Source organism: Rhipicephalus microplus, chromosome 3 (assembly GCF_043290135.1).
Source record: "Rhipicephalus microplus isolate Deutch F79 chromosome 3, USDA_Rmic, whole genome shotgun sequence".
Taxonomy (NCBI): domain Eukaryota; kingdom Metazoa; phylum Arthropoda; class Arachnida; order Ixodida; family Ixodidae; genus Rhipicephalus; species Rhipicephalus microplus.
In genome coordinates, this window is record NC_134702.1 from 53,401,637 (window position 1) to 53,424,421 (window position 22,785).

The following is a 22,785-nucleotide window of genomic DNA, read 5'->3' on the forward strand; positions in this document are numbered from 1 at the left end:
TCTGCATCTCTGTGGCTAGTGCGCATGCGCATACGTTGCCCGTCTCGCCCTTCAACAGAGTGTAGGGGCAGCACTATATTTGCAAAGCAGGTTTGGGACAGTAGGTGCGAACTGGGGCGTGCATATCCTCGGCTTGCACAGGTACTGACGGCAACGAACAACAAAGGCCTGGGCGAGTCCTACATCACCCAGCGGGTTAGGCAGTGGGAAGAGGTGCATCCGTTCGCCACGGGTTGGGCGCCGAGACCGAGAGACGCGGCGAAGCTGCTGCATCGCTACCGACAGCTCAGGAAGGCGTTGCACGAGGCTGATCGTAAGCAAAAAAAAAAAAAAAAAAGAAAAAAATTGTGCAATTTAGTCGTTACATCTTGATTGAAATGTTTTTATAGCAGCAGCTAACCAATAATAGCTGAAACTTGTATTCATTCACCCTTGCTACACCAGCATTACCTACTTTAGGTAACGTTACCTAGCTTACATAAGTCGTTAGTTAATCATTAGCCGAGAGTAGTCAGCACTAGCAGTCACTTGGACATTTGTAGCCAAGATTACCTTTAGCCAGTATTAGCTTACGGCATCATCATAGCCCATACTTTCAGTCATTTAGTCATCGTTTGCCGACATTAGGCACTACTTGTGAACATCGGCCATTATTTAACCGTCAAATTATAGTCACTGCCAATTGAGGTGGGTAGTATGCATGTTAATGCAGTAGAAGTTGGATTCGTTCAAATATTAATTATCGCTAGCGTCATAGCGATCATAGCGCACACCATATCTTGTCGCAAAACTTCGGGGTGTTCGCATAAAAAATAAAGGAAAAAAATTAATTGTAAGTCAAGTGATAACTTCACCGGTGTGTATGAACGAGTGGTGTTCGAAACAGAAACGTTTTCTTCTTGTGTAACGAGCGTACGATGGTAAAAAAGATACAGCGGGAGGGGGCGTAATTCTAACATATATATAAGGAGTTTTGACAACAGTTAAAGGTTGCAATTGAAATATCAATGTGCTAGAGCTTGCTACATAGTTAGGCCAGTGCCTTGAAGGGAGGGAAACGTTCAAGCTAGTGTATACGCGCACTACGGTTCTGGCACATTTAGTTGTTTGTTTATGTAATTACTTAATATGTGGCTGCTCTTTTTGTTTTCTGTCTTTTTTTTTGTTGATCAGCTGCTCTGGCACCAAAAGACATCGCCAGCAGCAACGTGTTCCCTTTCTGCCTGGCCAGGGTTTGTGTGTTCGGGAGAACCACAGCGGAAAGCAACTACTGCAGCAGCGAGAAGGTGCACTCTTTTTGGGATGTTTACAAAACCCTGTTTGTGTGATCATGATCACACGTACGACAGCGCATGCGGCTGTACGACTTGAACAAGGCCTATGGTCGGTCCTTTCACTCCTAAACATTTTCTTGCTATGTTTGCTGTCTAGTTTTTTCATTTATTAGTTTGTTCCCGCGAGAACTAACTACCCCAAAAACCATGTATGCTATACGAAACCTAAAAATTGTGAAACTTTCTTGCATGCTCGAAAAATGAAAAAAAAAAATTAGCACAGGATGTAAACTTTAGGAACTTCAGTAGTCCGAAAATATTTTTAATGCAAAAGTATTTTCCGTAGAGTTTATTATTCACTACTCAATCTTGTATATCATTATACTATGATAAAGAAAATGCAAATATAAGATATCTTGGCGAGATTTTCAAAAGCGTACAGGGCGGAAAATTGCAGTAATATTGTAGAGCTTTGAACATGTTATATAAACTCTTTGGCTTAGTATGTAGACCCAATTTGGTATTAAAACGAGGAACGATACTTTCAGAATCATTTTTGTGACAATCAGTGCTCAGATGACATTTTGCAAAATGTAGAAGGCTCCGATGCGACATACATATTTTTTTCTTCGAAACACTCTAGCAATTCACTCTTTCCGATGCGATAAGTCAGCATGATTTTTCTCGAATAGATTTGAAATGGTCGCCAATATGGCTGGGCCTTTGGTGCGGGATGATCCTATTGGCAAGTCCACTGTTTGTTTGATCCCTCCACACATGATTGATATGTGGAGTTTAACGTCCCAAAACCACAATATGATTATGAGAGACGCCGTAGTGAGTGGAGGGCTCCAGAAATTTCGACCTCCTGGGGTTCTTCAACCAAGACAACTGTCTGAAGCGTTTGAAAAGTTCTTGACGTCACGAAAATAAGTAAGTGCTATTGGATGACGCAAATTCTCTGTGAGAGAGACAGCGATGTTTGCGCGCGCAGCTCGCATTTTTAAGAGCAGACCTTCTTCAAGCTCTTCGTTCAGCTGTTTCACATGACCAGAAAAGTAGGCTGCATGCAACGCAATATCTCGGCTGGAACGCGTTGTCTTCGTCTTCTTTCTCATCTTAGAACTGACGATAGATAAAGACAGCCTGCTTTTAAAGGGCCTCTAAACCACCCAGAGGCCAAAATTCTGTTGTGGTTGGGAAGTTGTGCACGCTTTACAACGAACATGGAGCCGTGATAATTTTTTGAAACGTTGTCGTAATAGCGGAGTTAGACATGCTTGATTATCAAAATGCGGCAATTACTTCTTTCGCTCTTTCCTTCGTGAGCCTCCTTTGGTATTTTCTTCCAATGCCACTTTGCCCTCTCACAGGGCACCCCACCCTATCTGGCGCGGCATATGTCATCACTGACGCGCTGCTCGAAAAACCGTCTTCTTCCGGTTGCCGCGACTCCGTCCCTCCATCGACTCCGGGCAACACGACGAACAACAAGCAGTGCGGACAACTGCTTGCAGACTAACCCGAAGTCGTAGGCTCTTTCTCGACGAATCACAGTATATTTTTTCTGCGTGTCAGAGATTCAACTTCTCGACGTCACGCGGAGGTCCGAAATGCTTGAGGAAAAGGAGGGATTGTTTCTTGAAATTCTGGCACGTGCAGAATCGATCGCGACCGCATTCTGCACACGATGCACGTGTTTACTTGTAATGTTTGAAAAAATATCGGAGGCGATTTAGGGGCCTTTTGACGGCGTACACTTTGGAAGTGAGGAATTTACAGTACACTTTTTTTGTGCCATCTATTAATTTGGCGGACATTAAGACCTGTGGCCAACACATCCATTGAGGTTGACACGAATGTTGTGCGATGCAGGTTTTCTTTTTTTGGCACAAATCAGACAAAGAGAGAGAAAGACGGGCTGAACAGAGACACAAAAGACCTTGCTAATTAACAGTTTGATGATAATTTAAATTGGTCACAAGTGCAGCTGTGTTAGTCCGGCCCTGCACCTTTAGAGCTAGCTGCCAAGTTTTACTCGCAAGTTTTAGCCGTGTAGACCTGACCACGAATCCCAATCAACCAACACACGCATGCAGGTTAAGAAAGCCTACGGGAGGCACGACACCGTTCGTGTGTTCGGCTATGCCGCGACGTGTGGCTTCGTGTTCGCCATGGCGGAGCTCACCGAGGAGCAGGCGTCGCTCCTCAAGAAAGGCGACTCCGGCAGCTCTGCGGACAAAGTCGGCCACGAGGAGGTGGATGATTTGGCTGAGCGCATGTGCCTCAGCCTGAGCCCTTCCAATTGGGAGGACGTCTCCTGCATCGTCGATCTTGCAAAGTTCGCTGCCCCAGAAATAGGCGGCGGGGACGACGGGGAAGACGCCTTGCGCCTAGCTGCGGACAAGACTGATATCAAGAGTGAGTTTCCTTGAAATGAGTCGGACAAGTAATTGAATTGAATGGAATTGGTTTGCAGCTGAGTTACGAGGATGTTTAGCCAGCAGGAGCTGCAATCTGCAGCTCGAGATGAACGGCTAGCCACCTCATACGCAGGGCAACTTCATAGGTGGCAAATAATAATAAAACAGACTGCGCATTTCAATGTAGTAAGCGCAAGTGATTACGGCTCAAACAACCCATATCAGAAAAAAAGACGTTTCTTTCAAGCGTAGCAAATAAGGTTATTGAAAACGAGCACGAATCTAGACCATGAGTATTTACAGACAAACATTTGGCGTGTATCATACCAAGGCAGCATAGATATTTGGACCATATTCTTTAGGTTAGATTTGATGTCTATGCATGTCATATGTTTCGTGGACTAGGGTAAAACAAAAGACATTGCTTATAAGCATGCTTGAGGGTTTGCAAGAAACAGTAATATCACAGTAATAATAAGCCACAGTAATCAAATTCATCACCCAAGCACTACAATTGGTTCACCAGAGGAAGTTGAAACGTGCGGCCCGGCGTTCAGCAATAGTTTCAACCCGACGCTGCACTGAAGCCTTTTGCAATTATTGGTTACATGTTCGTGCTACATAATGAGGTCAGCCACACGTTTTGCTTGGGTTTACCTGAGTGTTTTTTTTTTTCACATGCCGCACATTGTGCCTCGCATCTTCACGGACATAGAGGACTATAATGATCGGTTAACTAAGAACAATGTAAGTAATAGTACAGCCAATGGAGATCGCTTGTGACACCGTTACTGAATAGTTTTTCGTTTCTACTAGCCATATACAAATTTCGCGGTAAAATTAAAGTCGCAGTTTCGCCGCAAGACGAAACAATGAACGTCATAGCAAAAATTGGGTTACTTTTAAGCTTCGCCATAAAGAGCTGAACGCGATAGCGAAATCTGACCCCTGGTGCGCCCTTCAACCGCTGAGTGCATACTTTTTATCTAAAGCAAGAGTCGCATGGCCTCTAAGATATTAGCCTCGAGAACGAACACTGGCGTCGCTGTGGTCGTGGCGATGTGACGTCACGGCACGGACTCGCCTGCTCCGCCGGAGCTCTTCGCCTTTTTCAGCGCCCATTGTGTACGCGCTCTTTAGCGATACGTTGGTGATTACTCTTCAATTTCGTGACGCCGATATCTCAACATACAAGGTGCAAGGTTTCACAACTAGTGAAAGTTTAAAGCTGTCAGAAGTTTCCATAGTTAAGCTTAGGATAGGCAGACTACTGTCTGAACTTAAGATGTATTGTGAACACGACGATTCAAGAGAAGACGTTTGTTGTTTCTATCACGTACACCACAAAATGGGTGCTAAGAAAATATGCTAAGTGGTAAATATGCCACTGCCAGGACTTTGGATGCACCCCAGACTTTTAGAGAACAAAGGTTCTTTTCCGCCATCGCGACCAGCTGACAAGGGAAATTTTTGAAACGTGCAGCACACTGCTCAATACGAAAGAACGCACAAAAAGAACACACGCAGGATGAGCTCGAACTTTGTCACAGTTGTTATTTCACTGTGTTTGGAAAGCGTGCTCTTTTTTTCACAAATGGAGAGACTGCAGCAAGCGAAGTGACCTTTGTGCACCAGGTAACTACAACGCAATCGTTCCGGTGAAAGCCCGAAGCGTACAATTCTGCTCGAACGCGAGATAAGCGCACACGCGCGTGGGCGTCTCCCCCCCCCCCCCCCCCCCGCGTGGCAAAGTTCTCGACGGGGGTGACGAGTGCGCCTGCCCTTAGCGCCTTTTCCCCATCTCGCTGGTAAATGATGGAACACGCTATTTCCCTCGAGACCGTCACGACCAGAAATGAGTGGTGTATATATATAGCTCGCCGTTGGAACGTTTAAGAACGTGCATTTTGTAGCTCAGCGGTTAACGCCGCGCGCTGCGGAGCGAGAAACCTCTCGCTCTATTCCTCGCGTTGGAAAGAGTTTTCTGGATTATTTTAAAAGCGAATGCATTTCTTAGTCGGGCTATGTCAAGCGTCCCGCTGCGTCCGCGTGCTAGCAGGTGTTCTCTTTGCTCTCGCTCTCTCTCCCATAGCAACAGGCGCGGGTGCGCGTGCTTAACCTCGCCCCTACCTACCGAAGCAGGTGGTGCGGGCAGAGTAGCGGAGAGTGAGTGGAGAGGAGGAGCGCGCTCTGGCGTGTGAGGGCACTCGCATCCCGGGTGCTTGGTGGAGCTACAGAGCTCTCTACTACAGTGTAGCGGAGCTCCCGCGTGTGCGGAGGCAGTGTATGAGAGGGTAGGTGCAGTGATTCGCCGCTCCTTCTCTTGCCGTTTGCTTTCTCTCCTCCCCGCGCCCCACTCTCCCGCCCGCTCGCTCGTACGTATATATAAATGCAGTGAAGCGCGCGCCTCACTATAGACGTTTGCTGGCTGATGAATGTGTAAATAAATAGTTACGATACAAATCCTCGTCTCGTGATTGATTTACGCCATTAAAATTACTACGCCGTGTACTCTCTGCACAAGAAATGCATTCGGATTTCCTCACGATTCCCTTCTGAGAGGTCGCGACATTTTTTTTTCTTTGAAGCATTTAGAAATATATGGATACATATACCTATTTGGGACTTGACGGCGACAACAAAAAAGAGCTGAGAGTGTCCATATATTTGATTTCGCAATAAGTAGTAACTTGATGTGAATACGAGGTAGGAATGCATATTCCCCATTATGATATACATATTTGGGAGTGTTGTAGAGATTAGTAAAGCCCCTTGCCAATCTTGATATGCCTTTTTGCATGCCATCGATGTACTGCGGCGAAAGTGACTCAAGAAGCCGTCTGCATGCAATAAACAAGTCCAGATGATTTCAAAACCACTTTCTTTGGTTATTAAAGCACATAGTCTTTCTTGAGATACCTAAAGGCAAAAATTTTGGTCTGTCTGTCTGTCACACGATTCAGCCTCTCTGCCAAAGTTTAAGCACTTGCTGAACACCCAGCCATCTTGCATTCATACTTGTGAACATTGTCGACGAAAAAGCAAATATTACGCATATCGGAGGCACAACAATATGCAAGTACAAGTATAAAATACGTAAGTATTATAGTATTACATAAGTATAGATACATATTTCTAAAGTTCCTAGTTAGACACATTATTAATGAGAACCAACGAAGACGGTCATTGTAAAAGACAGTCATTGCCTATAAGTTCTCATTAATACTGTGTCTAACAAAGAAAAACAAACCCTTAAAGATACACTTCCTTCATAAAACACCAGTGAAAATCTTTACGCCGCGCTGAAAATACGACGCCATGCACAAGAAAAGACGGCCGACATCGTCTTTTGACGACATATGCAGGGAAGCATGCATGCCAAAGGAACAAGCAGGATTTCGAACAGGCTACTCAACAATTGCCCACATCCTTACTATCAATCAGGAATAGAGAAATGCTCAGAATATAACCAACCACTATACATAGCCTTCACAGATTACGAGAAGGCGTTTGATTCAGAAGAAATATCAGCCGTAATGCAGACACTTCGGAATCAGGGCGTCGATGAAGTATATATAAATATCCTGGAAGAAATCTACAGGGGATCAACTGCTACCATAGTGCTTCATAAAGAAAGCAACAGAATACCAATCAAGAAGAGTTTAAGGCAGGGGGTCACAATCTCCCCAATGCTATTTACCGCGTGCTTACAGGAGGTTTTCAGAAGCCTAGAATGGGAACAGTTAGGGATAAGATTTAATGGAGAGTACCTTATGTCCTCGCTGATGACATTGCATTGCTGAGTAACTTGGGGGACGAATTGCAACTCATGATTACGGAGTTAGACAAGGAGAGCAGAAAAGCGGGTCTTAAAATGAATCTGCAGAAAACGAAAGTAATGTACAACAACCTCGTAAAAGAGCAGCGCTTCGAGATAGGTAATAGTGCACTTCAAGTTGTAATAAACTATGTCTACTTAGGGCAGGTAATAACCGCGGAGCCGAACCACGAGATTGAAGTAACTAGAAGAATAAGAGTGGGTGGAGCACATTTGGCAAGCACACTCAAATTATGACAGGTAGATTGCCACTATCCCTCAAGAGGAAGGTATATAACAGCTGTATCTTGCCGGTACTTAGCTACAGAGCAGAAACCTGGAGACTTGCAAAGAGGGTTCAGCTTAAATTGAGGACAACACAGCGAGCAGTGGAAGGAAAAATGGTAGGTGTAACCTTAAGAGACAAGAAGAGAGCAGATTGGTTTAGGGAACAAACGGGGGTTAAGGATATCATAGCTGAAATCAAGAAGAAAAAATGAACATGGGCCGGGCATGTAGCACGTAGACAGGATACCCGCTGGTCATTAAGGGTAACTAACTGGATTCCCAGAGAAGGCAAGCGGGTTAGGGGGAGACAGAAGGTTAAGTGGGCAGATGAGATTAAGAAGCTTGCGGGTATAAATTGGCAGCAGCAAGCACAGGACCGGGTTAACTGGCGGAACATGGGAGAGGCCTTTGTTATGCAGTGGACGTAGTCAGGCTGATGATGATGATGATGATTATGATGCATGCAGATGCGTGGCATTTTTTTGTATTTTCGCGTTAAGATTAGGAAGATTCATTACCGTGTTGATACAAACTCGGGCGATTGTTCGAAATTCTATTGCCTTACGGGAAAATCGGAGGAATTGGCAGGTATGTGTATATAACAGGCATACATATACCGCGAAGCATCTACGAGTCCCGCACTTGTGTGGCTGTGGCAGCGATGGCATAACTCGCAATAATGATGGCACCGACGAGTGTACAAACATGCAAATGCACACAAATAGCTCCTCAAATGTGGGCCAGTCACATGCTGTCACAGAACGAGCGCTAAAAATGGGCGCGCCGCCAAATTCTTGCGATAACGCGCGGGGGAGACGCCGGGAGGTCAAAAGAAAAAAGAAAACAAACATCCAAGCCCCCCCCCCCCCGGCGCGCGCTCTCCCCTCGGAAGCGTGGCTTCGCCGACGAACCTCCTCACCCCCCATCGGCGGCCGAGCAAGCGCGCGAGAATTCTAGAACGAAAGAGGCGTGGTCACGCCGGGTTGAGTCATCGGTCGGGGACGGCCCTCGTACCGTCTCGCGCCTCTCCCAAGCCTTCACTGCGTATCGCGCCGACGAAATGACGAGAACTTTCTGGAATGGTGCGCGGAAGGTATTTATCCGAGCAGCGGAGATGAGAGATGAGGAGAAGACGGAAGTTAGCGCCAGAGCGCGTAGGGATTCCGCCGGGTAGTCGGCGAAGGTTTTGTCCGTAGAGACAAAGCTGGAGAAGAAGAGGATTTCCACCTGAGGGGTGACGACTCGAGCTACAGGCAAGAGTGTGTGTTTACCGCTATCGAGCGAAGACGCGTGGCAACAGCTGCGTGTGTGAAGCCGACGTGTTTCCGGCGAAGAAGTTTGAAGCTTGGAGAGTGGCCAATTGAAGACGCGAGGTTTCCTGGAAGAGAAACTTCGAGGGCGCGGAACGACAACAACGCTGGACTTTGAGTGAGTGATTCTCGGAAGAGTATCATCCAGACTTTTGTTCCAAGAACTTTCGACTGGATAGGTTTTCTATCTCTTTAGTCTTTAAGTGTCTTGGTTGTTCAATGCATGTGACTGCATTGTAGTGCATATTGTTGTCTGTGTCCGTTGTTTCGAGTGTGGCTGATTGTACTGTGTAGTACGTTGTTTGATTGGTGACATATTGTATGCAACTATTGTGGAACGTGCATTCTCGTGTGTTGTCTTCGATCTGCCATTATTGAGAATATAATTTTGTTTGTTTATCAACTCTCGGCTCTGACTTGTTCTTTGGGCCACAGCCGGCGTCCGCTGGCGCGCCAAAAAGGAACATTTCTAAATTGTCCACGCTTTCGTGGTGCGGTTCGGGGGGCCGATATTTCGGCCCTTGGAATTAGCCCGGCGATAGCCTCACTAATTAACGGGACCTGTGTGTGACACATGCCTATTTTTATGTGCCGTTATTCCGATTACTGGCGCCCGCTCTACAGTATGCTTGTCGGCCATCAGCCGTTTCTGATATGGAAGTCCGACCTTTTATCGAGGCCGCTTGTCATTGCACTTGTCGCATTTCACTGTTACCTTTCGTTGTTGCGTTTCATTGTTTCGTGCACGACCACCGTTGACGCCTGCAGCAACCAAAGTGCTGCGCTGCCATATACGTGGGTGAATGTCGAGTCGAATTTTTGGCATGTGGGAAGGGAAGAGTTAAGGGAGCTTTGCGAAATGCGAGAATTAGAAAATATCAGACGCGCACACTCCAGGCTTCGCTTGCTTGCATGATCCCGACTGTGGAAGACCTCTTATTTCAATTGAGTGATTCCTATGCCAGATGTAATTGTGACTAGGTATTCTTCAGTCCTCTGCACTGTACTAGCGATAGTGACTAACTGTAGCTGAGAAAACTATTCATTATGTGGGCCATGTACTTCACTTTTTCTAACATATCCGTATAGTTATCCTAAATACTACTTTCACTGATATTAGTGTTAATATTCTTGTGTGTGTGCGTGCGCGCATCCTTTGTTGCTGCCTGCTAGGCGGGGTCTAGTACCACGTCAAGCCTTGATGCCTTTTTGTCCACGATACTCCATGTCGGTCGTGTGTTGAAATGGTCGTTGCATAAACTTGCTTGATTTGACAAAGTGATTGCATTTGATGGTGCGATCAAAGGTGCAACAAGGACATCTCATCTTGCTTGTGGCTATTGGAGCTTTCCTCTGTAGCCCATGTTGTAATTGCTTCCTTAATTTCGTAGTTTAGCGTTTGTCACACAGGTCCCGTTAATTAGGGAGGCGATCGCCGGGCTAATTCCAAGGGCCGAGGTATCGGCCCCCCGAACCGCACCACGAAAGCGTGGACAATTTAGAAGTGGTCCTATTTGGCGCGCCAGCGGACGCCGGCTGTGGCCCAAGGAACAAGTCAGAGCCGAGAGTTGATAAACAAACGAAATTATATTCTCAACAATTGCAGATCGAAACAACACACAAGTATGCACTCTCCACGATAGTTGAGTACAATATATCACCAAACAAAAAACGTACTACACAGTACAATCAGCCACACTCGAAACAACGGACACAGACAACAATACGCACTACAATGCCGTCGCATGCATTGAACAACCAAGAAACTTAAAGACTAAAGAGATAGAAAACCTATTCAGTCCAAAGTTCTTGGAACAAAAGTCTGGAGGATACTCTTCCGAGAATCACTCACTCTAAGTCCAGCGTTGTTGTCGTTCCGCGCCCTCGAAGTTTCTCTTCCAGGAAACCTCGCGTCTTCAATTGGCCACTCTCCAAGCTTCAAACTTCTTCGCCCGAACACGTCGGCTTCACACACGCAGCTGTCGCCACGCGTCTTCGCTCGATAGCGGTAAACACACACTCTTGCCTGTAGCTCGAGTCGTCACCCCTCAGGTGGAAATCATCTTCGTCTCCTGCTTTGTCTCTACGGACAAAACCTTCGCCGACTACACGGCGGAATCCCTACGCGCTCTGGCGCTAACTTCCGTCTTCTCCTGATCTCTCATCTCCGCTGCTCGGTTAAATATCTTCCGCGCGACATTCCAGAAAGTTCTCATCATTTCGTCGGCGCGTTGCGCAGCGGAGGCTGGGGGAAGGCGCGAGACTGTACGAGGGCCGTCCCCGACAGATGACTCAACCTGGCATAACACGTCCCTTTCCTTCTAGAAATTTCGAGTGCTTGCTCGGCCGCCGATGTGGGGTGAGGAGGTTCATCGGCGAAGCCACGCTTCCGAGGGGAGAGAGTCGCGCGCCCGGGGAGCCTTGGATGTTTGTTTTCTCTTTTTTTGTTCTTTTCTCGTTGACCTCGCGGCGCCACTCTGGCGCTTCATCGCGAGACTTTGACGGCGCGCCCTTTTTGAGCGCTCGTTCTGTGACAGCGTTTGTCTACAATTATTGGCCATTGCATTAGTTCCCGCATCACCCCTTGTACAGTGCTTGCTTCTAGAATCCCAGCACAGTATATCTGTGTTTTGAAGCACCCTAAAATGTTATCCTTGTTCAGGCGATAACCGAGTGTCGTTGGCGCCATTTTTTTAAGGCACGCATCCATCAAGGATCACCATCATGCCTCTTGGCTCAGTGGAGGGCACCGACTACAGCTTCGCCCGAGCCGTCGGCACCCCGTGGACTTTGCTGGCGACAAAGCTGCGCTCCTGGACTTCGCCAACAGCGGAAGAAGCCGCGAAGAAAGTCGGAAAAGTTGAGGTCTATGCAGCCACCGAATCCGGTCGCGAGGCCTGTTGCCTCCTTGTTGATGAAGAGACTTGCGAACTGGACGTGGTCTTCACGGGCTACTACCAGCCATACACGACTCCGTAAGCTCCAGGCTCTTCTCATTCTTGCAATCAGCAATGCGACGAGTTGTACTGTACTTGCGGGGTTGCTACCTTCAAATAACACATGCAGATCTCATTTTCAAACCAGATCATCAGGAGTGCATCGTGGAAATGGTCTTGTTTAGTTCGGAAAAGAACGAGATTGTTGTTTATTCTGTTCATGCATATGGAGTCGCGCTTTTAACGAAAGCTGCAGGCAAAACTAGCAGTTGTTCAGTTTACGAATACAGCCGAGGAGCCAAGCTTCTTCGAAATGGGACGCAAACGACTTTGCACTTGGATCTGGCTACTAGCTTTCATACGAAGGCGGTAGGGTTGGGAAAGAGTCTGCTGCGTTCACTGACATTAAAAACAATATAGATTACAGAGGGGCGTATTCCCGCTCCCTCACCCAAAATTAACAAAAAGACAGTCTGTCGAATGGCGGCAGTTACAAACTAGGACGTATCCGAGTCCTGCACTCTCGCAGATTATATATCCTGATATTTACAAAACGGACAGGTGCAAGTGTTGCGACTCCAGAGCCACTCTGGAGAATATCTTATGGGAATGTAGAGGGATTAGTGCCCATAATGAGTATGCGGCATCTGGTGACAGCCTTCGCGCGTGCGCTGGGAAGCCGCAATGCTCAGCCCCGTTCTCGAAGACCAAATGTGGACCGTCCATCGGGCCGAGAAAGCCGCCAGGATCCAAGGACTCCTGGTCGCAACCTAGGCGGGGCCATTCGCCCACCCCATCTACTCGCTGGACTCTGAATAAAGTTCTTTCCTCCTCCCCCTCCCCCTCTGCGTGGCCATGCCCAGGCAATAAAAACATGACTTGTGTTACATGGTTACACGTTCTGCTGGGAAACCCATCCCATTAGCGTTAAGAATACACGGTGAATGTATGTTTTTGTTTTCACCGTGCAGGCTGAGTCGGAACAGCTGGTCCACGACTCGAAATTTTGTTGGAGGTACACCGTGGGGGCGCAGAAGCTACGATCGCTACTGACTACTGAACGTGGCGCAGAAGAGAGCGCCAAAGCAAGGTCATCCCTCAGTCACTTCTTTAACAACGTTCAAGCCTGACCGAGCAGTGTCCCCGGTGTTGCTGAAAGTGCGCCACTGCGGAGTCTTCTATTTTATGCTTGAAAATTATTTTTTGTACCCCCGCTGCTGGCACAGCCAGTGAATCGTTGTTTTTGCTTCAGCCGTGTGCCAAATAAAAAATCATTATTTTTTTAAAATATAGCTCGCAGTGATTTACTCGCAGTGGCGTACATGACAATATAGCTCGCAGTGGCGTACATGACAGAACATCTTCGAAGAAACTTCATTTTGACGTCGACAGTGGTCCGCAGAGATTGCTAGGTCAACCACTGTTAGCCTGCACTACTGTACCTATACCAAAATTTGTTTCACTTGTGTTACGTTCTTTTCATGGCAGCGCGTTAACGGTGGCGCTAAATTGATGTCGCTGTTTGATTAGCTTGTGAGCAAATATCTGTAAAAGTGTCCTTTTTTTAAAGCATATAAATAATAACTTGTGTCGATTGAATTGGCTGCACACATTTGCTGCTCACTTACAACCGTTAGCTACGACTAAAAACGAAATTATTGATAATGTATTGTTTAGGATTGATTGAAATAACTTTATTGCATAATGCTTGGGAGCCTCACTCATTCTATTTAACCGTGTTTATAAATAAAGCATGCCGTTGAGAACAGGCGTTGCTGGCGCCTAGGTGATGCCAGCAGAGAGATGGGTGCAAGAACTTGAAAGCAAATGTTGCACAAGCAAAAAGTCAGAGCACTTAATTGGCTTGATGAAGGAAGCATCTTTTTTAATGAACAATTTTCTATTTATGCTGACTGCATACCCCCACTAAACACAGTTGCGTTGTCTACGATATGCATACTCCTTATGGAATGTAACATCATATAACGCGTGTGTCATGCTTTCGTTGAGTTACGAATAGCGAGAAGTAAGTGTGGTCGCCATTGGACTTGCTGTATATGCTACCTAGAGAACATACACAGTAACTCTAGTCGCCATATGTGCATACACACACAATGGCCACCGTTAATCAACGCTGAGCGATGAAATCTGATTAATTTATCAGGCCAAACCAAACCGATGCACCAAACAGCGCATCTACTATTCATTTCGAAAACGAGCAACGAACTGGGCCCCGCCGCGGTGGTCTAGTGGCTAAGAGTTTTTTTCATGTTTTTTATTGATACGAATACAAGAATGTTGCATGTGTTTAGTATACAAAAGGATGTGTTAAAGGTACTCGGCTGCTAACCCGCAGGTCGCAGGATCGAATCCCGGCTGCGGCGACTGCATTTCCGATGGAGGCGAAAATGCTGCAGGCCCGTGTGCTCAGATTTGAATGCACGTTAAACAATCCCAGGAGGTCGAAATTTTCAGAGCTCTCCTCTACGGCGTCTCTAATAATCACAGGGTTGTTTTGGGACGTTAAGCCCCACATATCAATCGAAAGCGCCCTCAGTGAGGACACTCTTTCCCTCGCATCAGGGGAGGAGGATAAGCGAGCGTTGATAAGCAGCCATGCGGCAGGAAAGTGCTTCCACGAAACGAAGTTTCTAGATCAACGGTTCATAACGGCGAGGGAAAGTGTCGCCGTTGAGGATGTTGTGGTAGATGTGCTGTTTGGTACGTCGATTTCGGTTTTGCCTCCTGAATTAGTCAGATTTTAACGCTCCGCGCTGATTGGCCACATTTCAGAAATTTCAAAATGGCCATGGACTAATCGCAGAAAGAACGAAGCCACCCATTTGACTCGACCGCCTTTTTCCACTGGTTAAGACGCTAATTGTAGAGTGAAGAAGACGACGAGTTCGTTGTGGTTGTTGTTGTGCACGAGATCTGCGTTCCTGTCAGATCGGCGCTATTCTGACTGGCAATCGTCACTGCGCGCTAACAATAAATAGTCTTACGAGAATCGTTATAGTTTTTATAGTTACTGCCGTAATTCATGATTGCGCGCATCTGAATATGTCCTCCGCCCATAGGCGTATCGGCCAGGGGTGCGCGAGCCCCCCACTGAGAAAAGTTGGGAGGCTCAGCCCCCCCCCCCCCCCCCACCCACTTTCGACGGTCTTCACTGCCGGTTGCACACTGGGGAAACCAACGCGGAAACTAACCACACTAATCACTCACACATATTGTTATGAGCGAATGAAAATGTTGCCAGAAAATAATATAGTGAAATTCATCCAACTTTTCTGTTGTGACGATTTTTCCTGGAGGCTCTTTGCGGTGCAGGCCACCTATGCGACGCTTTCGCATCTTGTGCTGTAGCATTGCAGAGCAGGCTACAGTACAAGGCACAAAATTGTCTTGTGCTGTAGCCTGCTTTGTTATGAATGGGAATGGAAATCGTTTTATGGACCAGCCAGAGCGTTTTGTGCTTCAGGAAAAGTGTTTCTTTTTTTCCGTCAAAAATGAATAGCATCATCACTGCTCTGTAGAAGCAGCTGTGAGCCGATGATTGTTACGAATGTATTTAAGTATTTTATGTATGCCGTACTGGAAGCGCCAAAAAAAGGTTTCCGCTCTAGACTCTGATAAACCTCATCTGCCTCGCTTATGGTAACTAGGAGCGTTGACAGCAGTTTGCAAAGTGGTGACGAAGAAAGCAGTGGAATCGAGTACATTGGGAAGCATAGGCGTATCAGCTGGGGGGGGGGGGTCAAGGGGGTCACGAGTCTTCCACTGAGACAAGTTGGGGGCTGAGCCCCCTCACTTTCGACAGCCGTCACTCTTCGCTGTATGCTGGGGAAACCAACAAGTAAGGCGTAGTTTTTTATCACAACAGTAATCACTCAATTATGTTCTTACGGGCGAATGAAATTGTTACAGGGTCATGTTTATTACTATCATCATTGATGTATTCAACATCCACCGCCAGTGTGGTACGTGCACCCTGAGAACTCTGCAGTTTATTGCTCACGTGTCAAGGAAGGATTCTTATGGCTTGAAAGAATGCCGACTATAGTCTTTGAAGAAGTACTTCAAGTGGCCACATTGTAGTAAAATGGAGTGTAGTCATCACATGGTACACTCCCAATAGGTGCAGGAAACCTGAATTTGTAAATTGCAACTGCAGAATGATCTAGATTGGTATGTTTGTTGGTAGCATTTGTGTCATCAATTTTTTTTGCTTTTAACTCCTTGCACAGAGTTTTGCTGATGGCCAAGGATTCATACATATAAATAATGATCACTCTTTAGAAGCTATAACTATACAACAACACTATTATTGTATATATTTATAAACATGATAGTCAAGTAATTTCACTCGTATATTTATATGACAAACACTGAATGAAAATATGAAAATGCCATCAATAGCTTAGTTGTCGCATTCAGAGCAGCTTGTGTTAATACAAGTGCTTGCAATTCTAATATATTTCAAGAATTAAAATTTATTACAATGGTTAGGCGAGCTACCAGTGGGAAAGCTTCGTGCAACTTCAGATGATCAGAATTTCAATATATAGATATTTGTAGAAATAAAAACAAAAAGTTTCTATGTAATATATATTATCTACAAAATATAAATTGGAATTCTTAACTATTTGAACACATTTTGTGAAATACTTCTTACTGTGTCGTGTATGTACTAGTGCTACTGCACGAGTTTTTATTTTTTATTTTTTCAGCCCACTTCTTTAGAACATTTCTTTACTTTATCTGCAGTTGAGAAAGTTGATGGCAGTTGCCTTCTGACAGAAGAGGCCACTGCACTTGATTGACAGGTAGCTGCAACTACCGAGGGGTACAGCGCTTTCAGTTTAAGGAGCGGCACTACGCTATAGTTTAGCGGAGGGGAGTCCAATCTTTGGGTGGGATGTTGGAGAAAGCGGAATCTTGTTCAAGATGCTTGGCTTAGCCAAACAGTTTAGTGGGCAGGTTAAGCTTGCGTGCACATTTGCTCTGTGTTATACTTCATTGCTGCATAGAGCCTTTCAAAGCAAATGCTGTGCAGTAAAACAAACATGAATAGAGGGCCAAACATTGGACACTCGTCTAGGCACAATCAGGTGTTTAACTGTGTTTGTTTCATCTGCATTAAAATGGCTTCAAATAATTCACCTTGAGTACGTGTGCTAGACTAGGTGCTCGACAGTGATGGCCAGCCAACTTCTGTGTTGTTTTTTAAGCATGAATCTATTTCTCACATCAGAAAGATGTACTTACCTTCAGATTAAAGCCGCCTCACTCAAAATGTGTTTTTTTTTCTTTTTTTTTACATGTAGGCGCAGCAACCACAGCCGGTCACATGCGCAAAACACTGGCTCCAAAAGACTGCCTTTCAATCGTGACGGTCACTACAAAGCTTTCAGTCGGTTTCACTGAGTGCCGCTTTGATTCTAGCAAGTCTGTAGGCTCCAAAGACGTGCAGCAAAGTCGGGTGGAAAGTACTCCACCTTACATTGACTCACTATTACCATGCAAACATCGACTGTAAATACTTGATGCTATTAGAGTCAAGTCTATATCAATTAGGGTCTGTTTTGACTGAATCTATATCACTGAAAGTGTGTAGGAGAAAAAGGTAACGACTGTAAAAGAGACTAAAATTTTAAAAATTAATGATACACGGTAAGACATATAGAATATTACTTTGTGATGCAGCTGCTACTTGGTTTTGTTTCATGGTGCATGCATCAATAAAGAAAACTCGCTTGTGACTAGTCTAATTTTCTTCACTGCTTTGCAGTCAACATTCCATTTAATACAGTTGAAATTAACATATATGAAGTCAATATTTACTATGTGAACATTTGAATCACTAGCATACCCCTTGAAATCCTATGCAAAGGCATCGTGCCGTTCTCACCATATATGCAACTCCCCATTCAACACCCATCCAACATATCGGACACTGCGCCATGCTGTGCACTTGCAGCTACACATGTCCCAACTGGCACATCACTCGTATCAACGAAAATAGTCATGCCAACTAATTGGTGCGATTTTGGAAGGCCTTGTTGAACACAACACTGAAAATGAAGGGCAGTGCAAGCACAGTAAGGAAAAGAGCAATGTGCCTGTCCCAGGATGTGAATGGTTTGTGCATCAATTATTTCAGTTTAATTTCATGATGATGGATTTGCTGTGGCTTAGCATGACCAGATTGCATGATGAGGTGAATAATGACCGTTGCATAGATAAACATTACGCCTGCACAGTGAACCTAAGTCGTTGCTGCTATTTGTCATTAGAAGAGAAACTTCCACATGCTTTTGCTGATTCAGATGGGCATCTGCTTCATTTCGATTTATTGATATATGTGACGTCATTATGTTCCCCCTTTGAATTCAACGTATCTGGGTTTAACTTGTGTGGCAGTACGGTCGCACTTTGTATCCCCTTGTTTTTTTAATCAATTGCTCTTTAACGGCCCTACATTTTTGTTTTATGCAATGGAGAAATAGCAATAGTTAAAAACAGAGAAAGTAACAGCACTTGATATTGATTACAAGAGGCCCATGTAGAGTGCACTATAATAATGGAGAGAGTGAAGCCCTAAAAAAAACTGCCCATAAAGTTCACATTTGAAAATTCTCACTTGAACACCTGTACAGCATCATAACTCAACAGCACACACACATTCACAAAAACAATAAATAATGTGACATGCCTTATATCAGAGGCTGAAGTAGAGAAGCAAGGAAAACACAGGGAAGTACCCAGCTTAAGGGCGCCTGCAGGAAGAAAAGAAGGAGGGAGTTAACACGCAATAAAACAACCAAGATAAGCACTGGTCTAAAAATATATCTGTAAATTAATATTTTAGCATTTTCTTTTCCAAAGTTGTACTGCCACACGATTCATGGTGGATCCCCTATGGTGGGTCGAGCCATATGTCTAGGACACAAATACCTTATTTGGTGAAGTGTCCTATTTGGTGGAGCTGTTCTGCATAGCTCCCTATAGAGCTGGGTGTGATAAGCAGTTGAGAGTACGGCAGAAGAGAGAGAGATAAGAGCATGCCAAGACCCTGCCCCTTACCTGAAAAAAATCAAAGTTCTACACCTATGTGAAAATCACACTCCTATTTGAGGCTGAAGCTCTTAGCCACCACTGCTTTGCTTGAGCACTGGAAGCCTTTGTTCCAAACAATGGGTTCCAGTGAACAATGGGTTTACTGAAAGCCCACCAAAATGAAGCCCACAAACCAGACCACAGGACATTTTTACAAAAAAAAAAAAGGTGTCACTTGGGTCATGAAACAAGCTCGCTGTCCAAAAAACGACCTCGCAATACGCAATAGACAAGCCCTAGATGCACTTTGTTCCCAGGTGTGCAGTTTGACATTTATGCATACATAGCCCACACCTTCAGAAAACCTCTCGCAGCCTTTGCACCTCAATACCGCCGACTGTATCTTAATTGTAGTGAACTATAACCTTAATATAATAATGCAAGAGGTCTGTGTTGCCAGCCTTGGCAAAACGACCTTGTAGTTGGATCTCCTTCACTATGTACTAACGGTCAAGGGCATATGCGTGGGCAGTGAGAGGGGGCAGAGGGGAGCATCTTGTAGGATAGCTGAGAAGCTTTACTTCATCGCAACGAATGCCATAAAATATGTTCCTTTGATTCTCACTGTTTCTGACCCGCATACTCTTATGGTCACCTGTTGAAAATAAAGAAGTGAGGCATGGCCTTCTCTCCTCAAATGACAAGTAGTAGTAGTAGTAGTAGTAGTAGTAGTAGTAGTAGTAGTAGTAGTAGTAGTAGTAATACAAAACTTTATTATATGCATAAACCAGACAGGCTATAACTCGAGTGTCCTGAGGAATATACTGGGTGAAGGGCATAGTAGTTTGTCCAAAGAGAACGTGCCCCTATTCCAGGGCTCCACTGGCACGAGCCATCCGTTCAGCTCTGTGGATCAGTAGAAGCTGATCCACCAGAGCAGGGCTATGCAGCAGCGTCTCTCATTCGTCGCATGTGCATTGGTGTCGTGTTCTTCATCGTGCTCTGCACACTTTTCACCCGACACCACGGGCATGCTCACTTTTCACCCAATCTACCCCATGTCGTGGGGAAGATAGGATGGACAGTGTGCATATTTATGTAAGTGTTTGTCTGTAATCTTAGCACTGTCGCTTCCGCAGCACTGAGCTTTCTATGTGGACATGGATAGAGCTGCCTATTTTCCCTGTGGTACTTAATAATTATTGCGAAGCGAGGGTCCAGGGGTGTAGGTTCCTCTATTGCAGAGCATGGAGTGGCTCGGTTATTTGTAAAGTATCAAGCCGTCTCGTTCACATGCAGGTTCCCTGTCATGCCCTCATGCCCCGGTGCCCAAGTCACAGTCTGTATTTTTCTGTGGTGTTCTGTCCTGTTCCAACCAATATCCCGAGCGCCTGTGCTCCAATTTTGCCCCTCAGATAGTTTCGGCAAGCTTTTTGCAAATCTGTAATAATTGTTAATGGAGCGTTTTGCGTTCTCCATCCCTCTTTTATTGCGAGTGCTATGGCGACCTGTTCTGCTTGTGTTGTCGAAGCCCGATCTATTGAAGTGCAGGCTGTCATTTTCCCTCTACGGTCTGCGGCTACACACACAGCTTTCTTCGCATCAGTCTGATAAGGCACGGCGTCATTGAATCAGGCCATGTTCATATATCTTGTCATTTTGTCAATGTGGTCAGCCCCTATCTTTCTTCTTCCATCATGCAGAGTAGGATCCATGTTGCTTGGTATTGGCAATACAGTGTACCATTCTCTAAGTTCGCTTTAGTTTCTTAGTGTTTTTGTATCAATGTATCGCACCCTAATTTTGTTAGGACTGCTCTGCCAGTTGGGGTCTGGAGAAGGCAATTTTCTTGCGCTAGTATCTGGGCCTCGGATAATTCTGCAATTGTGTTATGAAGACCAAGCGCCAGTAGCTTGTCATTTGAAGTATTCCGCGGTAATCTTAGGGCTGTCTTGTAGGACATTCTTATTATTTGGTTTGCTTTTTCTTTCTCTTGTCAGTTCATAATGTGATACAGAAGCGAGTATGTAACACGACTGATGACGAGGGTTTTGACCAGTCTGAGGGTATCTTTTCTTCTCTCATGCCTTTACGATTGTTGGCTATACGCGAGGTCATGCGTGAGACCTGCTCTGCCAATGTTTTGAGATGATCTAGTGTGTGCAGACATCTATAATTAGCTTGTAGCCACACACCCAGTATTCGTATGGTAAGGAATGATACTTCCTTTGAGCCTGACTTCGAACTTTAGACTCGGATCGATCCTCCTTACATTTTTCGTCTTGAAGCGAATGAGCTCAGACTTTTCTGCTGAGCATTGAATACCTTGTATCTTTGCGCACTCTTCTATGGTGCTCCTATCCTGTTTGTTTCTATCTTGTTTCTTCGCTAGGCTGTCTGTGGTTGTCCATACCGTGATGTCTGCATATATCGCATGTTGTAGACTGGCAATATCATTGAATTTTCCTGCAAGACCTGTCATGGCTACGTTGAAAAGTGTCAGTGAAATGACCTTTCCTTGAGGTGTTCCAAATTGTTTGGAGGTCAAATAATGTCAGATTCGTAATCTTCAAATTGATTATTACAATCCTGTGACTAAGGAAACTTTTTACATATTAGAATATTCGTTCTCCACTGTTAGCTTTCTCGAGACCTTCAAGCATTGCTTTGTGACTGATGTTATCAAAGGCTCCCTTTATGTCAACTGCCATAACGATATTTTCCCTAATCTTACAAATGTGCAATAATACTTGTTCTTTTAAAAGTAGTAGAACATCTTGCGTTGAAAAGTGTGAGCGAAAGCCATACATGGTGTCGGACATGAGGTTGTTGTGCACGAGATGATTGAGGAACCTGGTGTTGACCAGTTTTTCAAAGATTTTTCCTAAGCAAGACGTGAGGGAGATGGGTCTCATGTTCTCAATGGCAAGTTTTTTGCCTGGTTTAGGCACATGACGGCAATCGCATGTTTCCATTTTTGTGGAACAGTTCTAGCGAGCCAGTGTTTGTTTATGTATTTAATGAGAGCTTCAATGGCTTCGCCATTCCTGATCATACCATTGGTGATTTTATTCGCACCCACCGCTGTATTCCTCTGGTACTAAATATGGCGGCGTCCGTAAAAGGCTTGTCTATGTCAGGTTGCGGTGGTCCTTTCTACCTTACTCTGTATGAAGGTGTCGTTCCGTTCGTTCCAAAGCTTTTTTTAAAGCGTGGCTTGAATGATTTCCTCTTTTGTACCAGGGTATGAAAACAGGATATATAGACGGTTTCGTAAGAGCCTACCGGTCTCTGGCAACATTGTGCGTTCACCAGAAAACCACTCCAGGAAATATCCGGTTTAGCCTGTTCTTGCGTGGTTTCAGCCTTTGTTGTTGGCCGCGGTTGCTTGTGTTTCGATGTCTTATGCAAATAAAAGTATTCCGATAAAGCGCTCGCAACTCGAGCACAGCTTTGTCAAGCCAGGATGCAGTCTGCAAGCCTCAACTAATTTTATATGCTAGTCAAAACGTTCCGTTTTGATCACGAGAGCAGACTAGATTCCCGTTAAGAGCGTGTAGGCTTGTTCTTCCCACTTCATTAAAGGCAATTTAAAGCTCAGCGCACACTGATGGCACAGAGACGATACTGAGATATTAGATTAGTCGAAGGTTCCGGTTACCGGGAACACATCAG

The 22,785-nt window shown here is 45.2% G+C and overlaps 2 protein-coding genes across 3 annotated transcripts in view; both read left to right on the forward strand.

The window, feature by feature from the left end:
* Positions 1–13,336, forward strand: part of LOC119174425 (2',3'-cyclic-nucleotide 3'-phosphodiesterase) — a 32,549-nt gene extending 19,213 nt beyond the window's left edge. The window contains exons 4-8 of one of the 2 annotated variants that reach the window (XM_075889579.1): positions 142–313; positions 1,174–1,286; positions 3,374–3,695; positions 11,811–12,087; positions 13,020–13,336. In XM_075889579.1, the coding sequence (XP_075745694.1) occupies positions 142–313; positions 1,174–1,286; positions 3,374–3,695; positions 11,811–12,087; positions 13,020–13,101 (966 nt within the window). In that variant the 3' untranslated portion in view covers positions 13,102–13,336. The remainder of the gene's footprint in view (positions 1–141; positions 314–1,173; positions 1,287–3,373; positions 3,696–11,810; positions 12,088–13,019) is intronic. The other variant, XM_075889580.1, reaches the window with a different exon arrangement.
* The window catches only part of LOC119174441 (uncharacterized), a 113,620-nt gene extending 95,807 nt beyond the window's left edge, over positions 1–17,813 (forward strand). Inside the window, exon 14 of the mRNA XM_075889573.1 lies at positions 17,379–17,813. Coding sequence (XP_075745688.1) covers positions 17,379–17,478 — 100 coding nt within the window. The 3' untranslated portion in view covers positions 17,479–17,813. The remainder of the gene's footprint in view (positions 1–17,378) is intronic.
* The last annotated feature ends 4,972 nt before the right edge of the window (positions 17,814–22,785 follow it).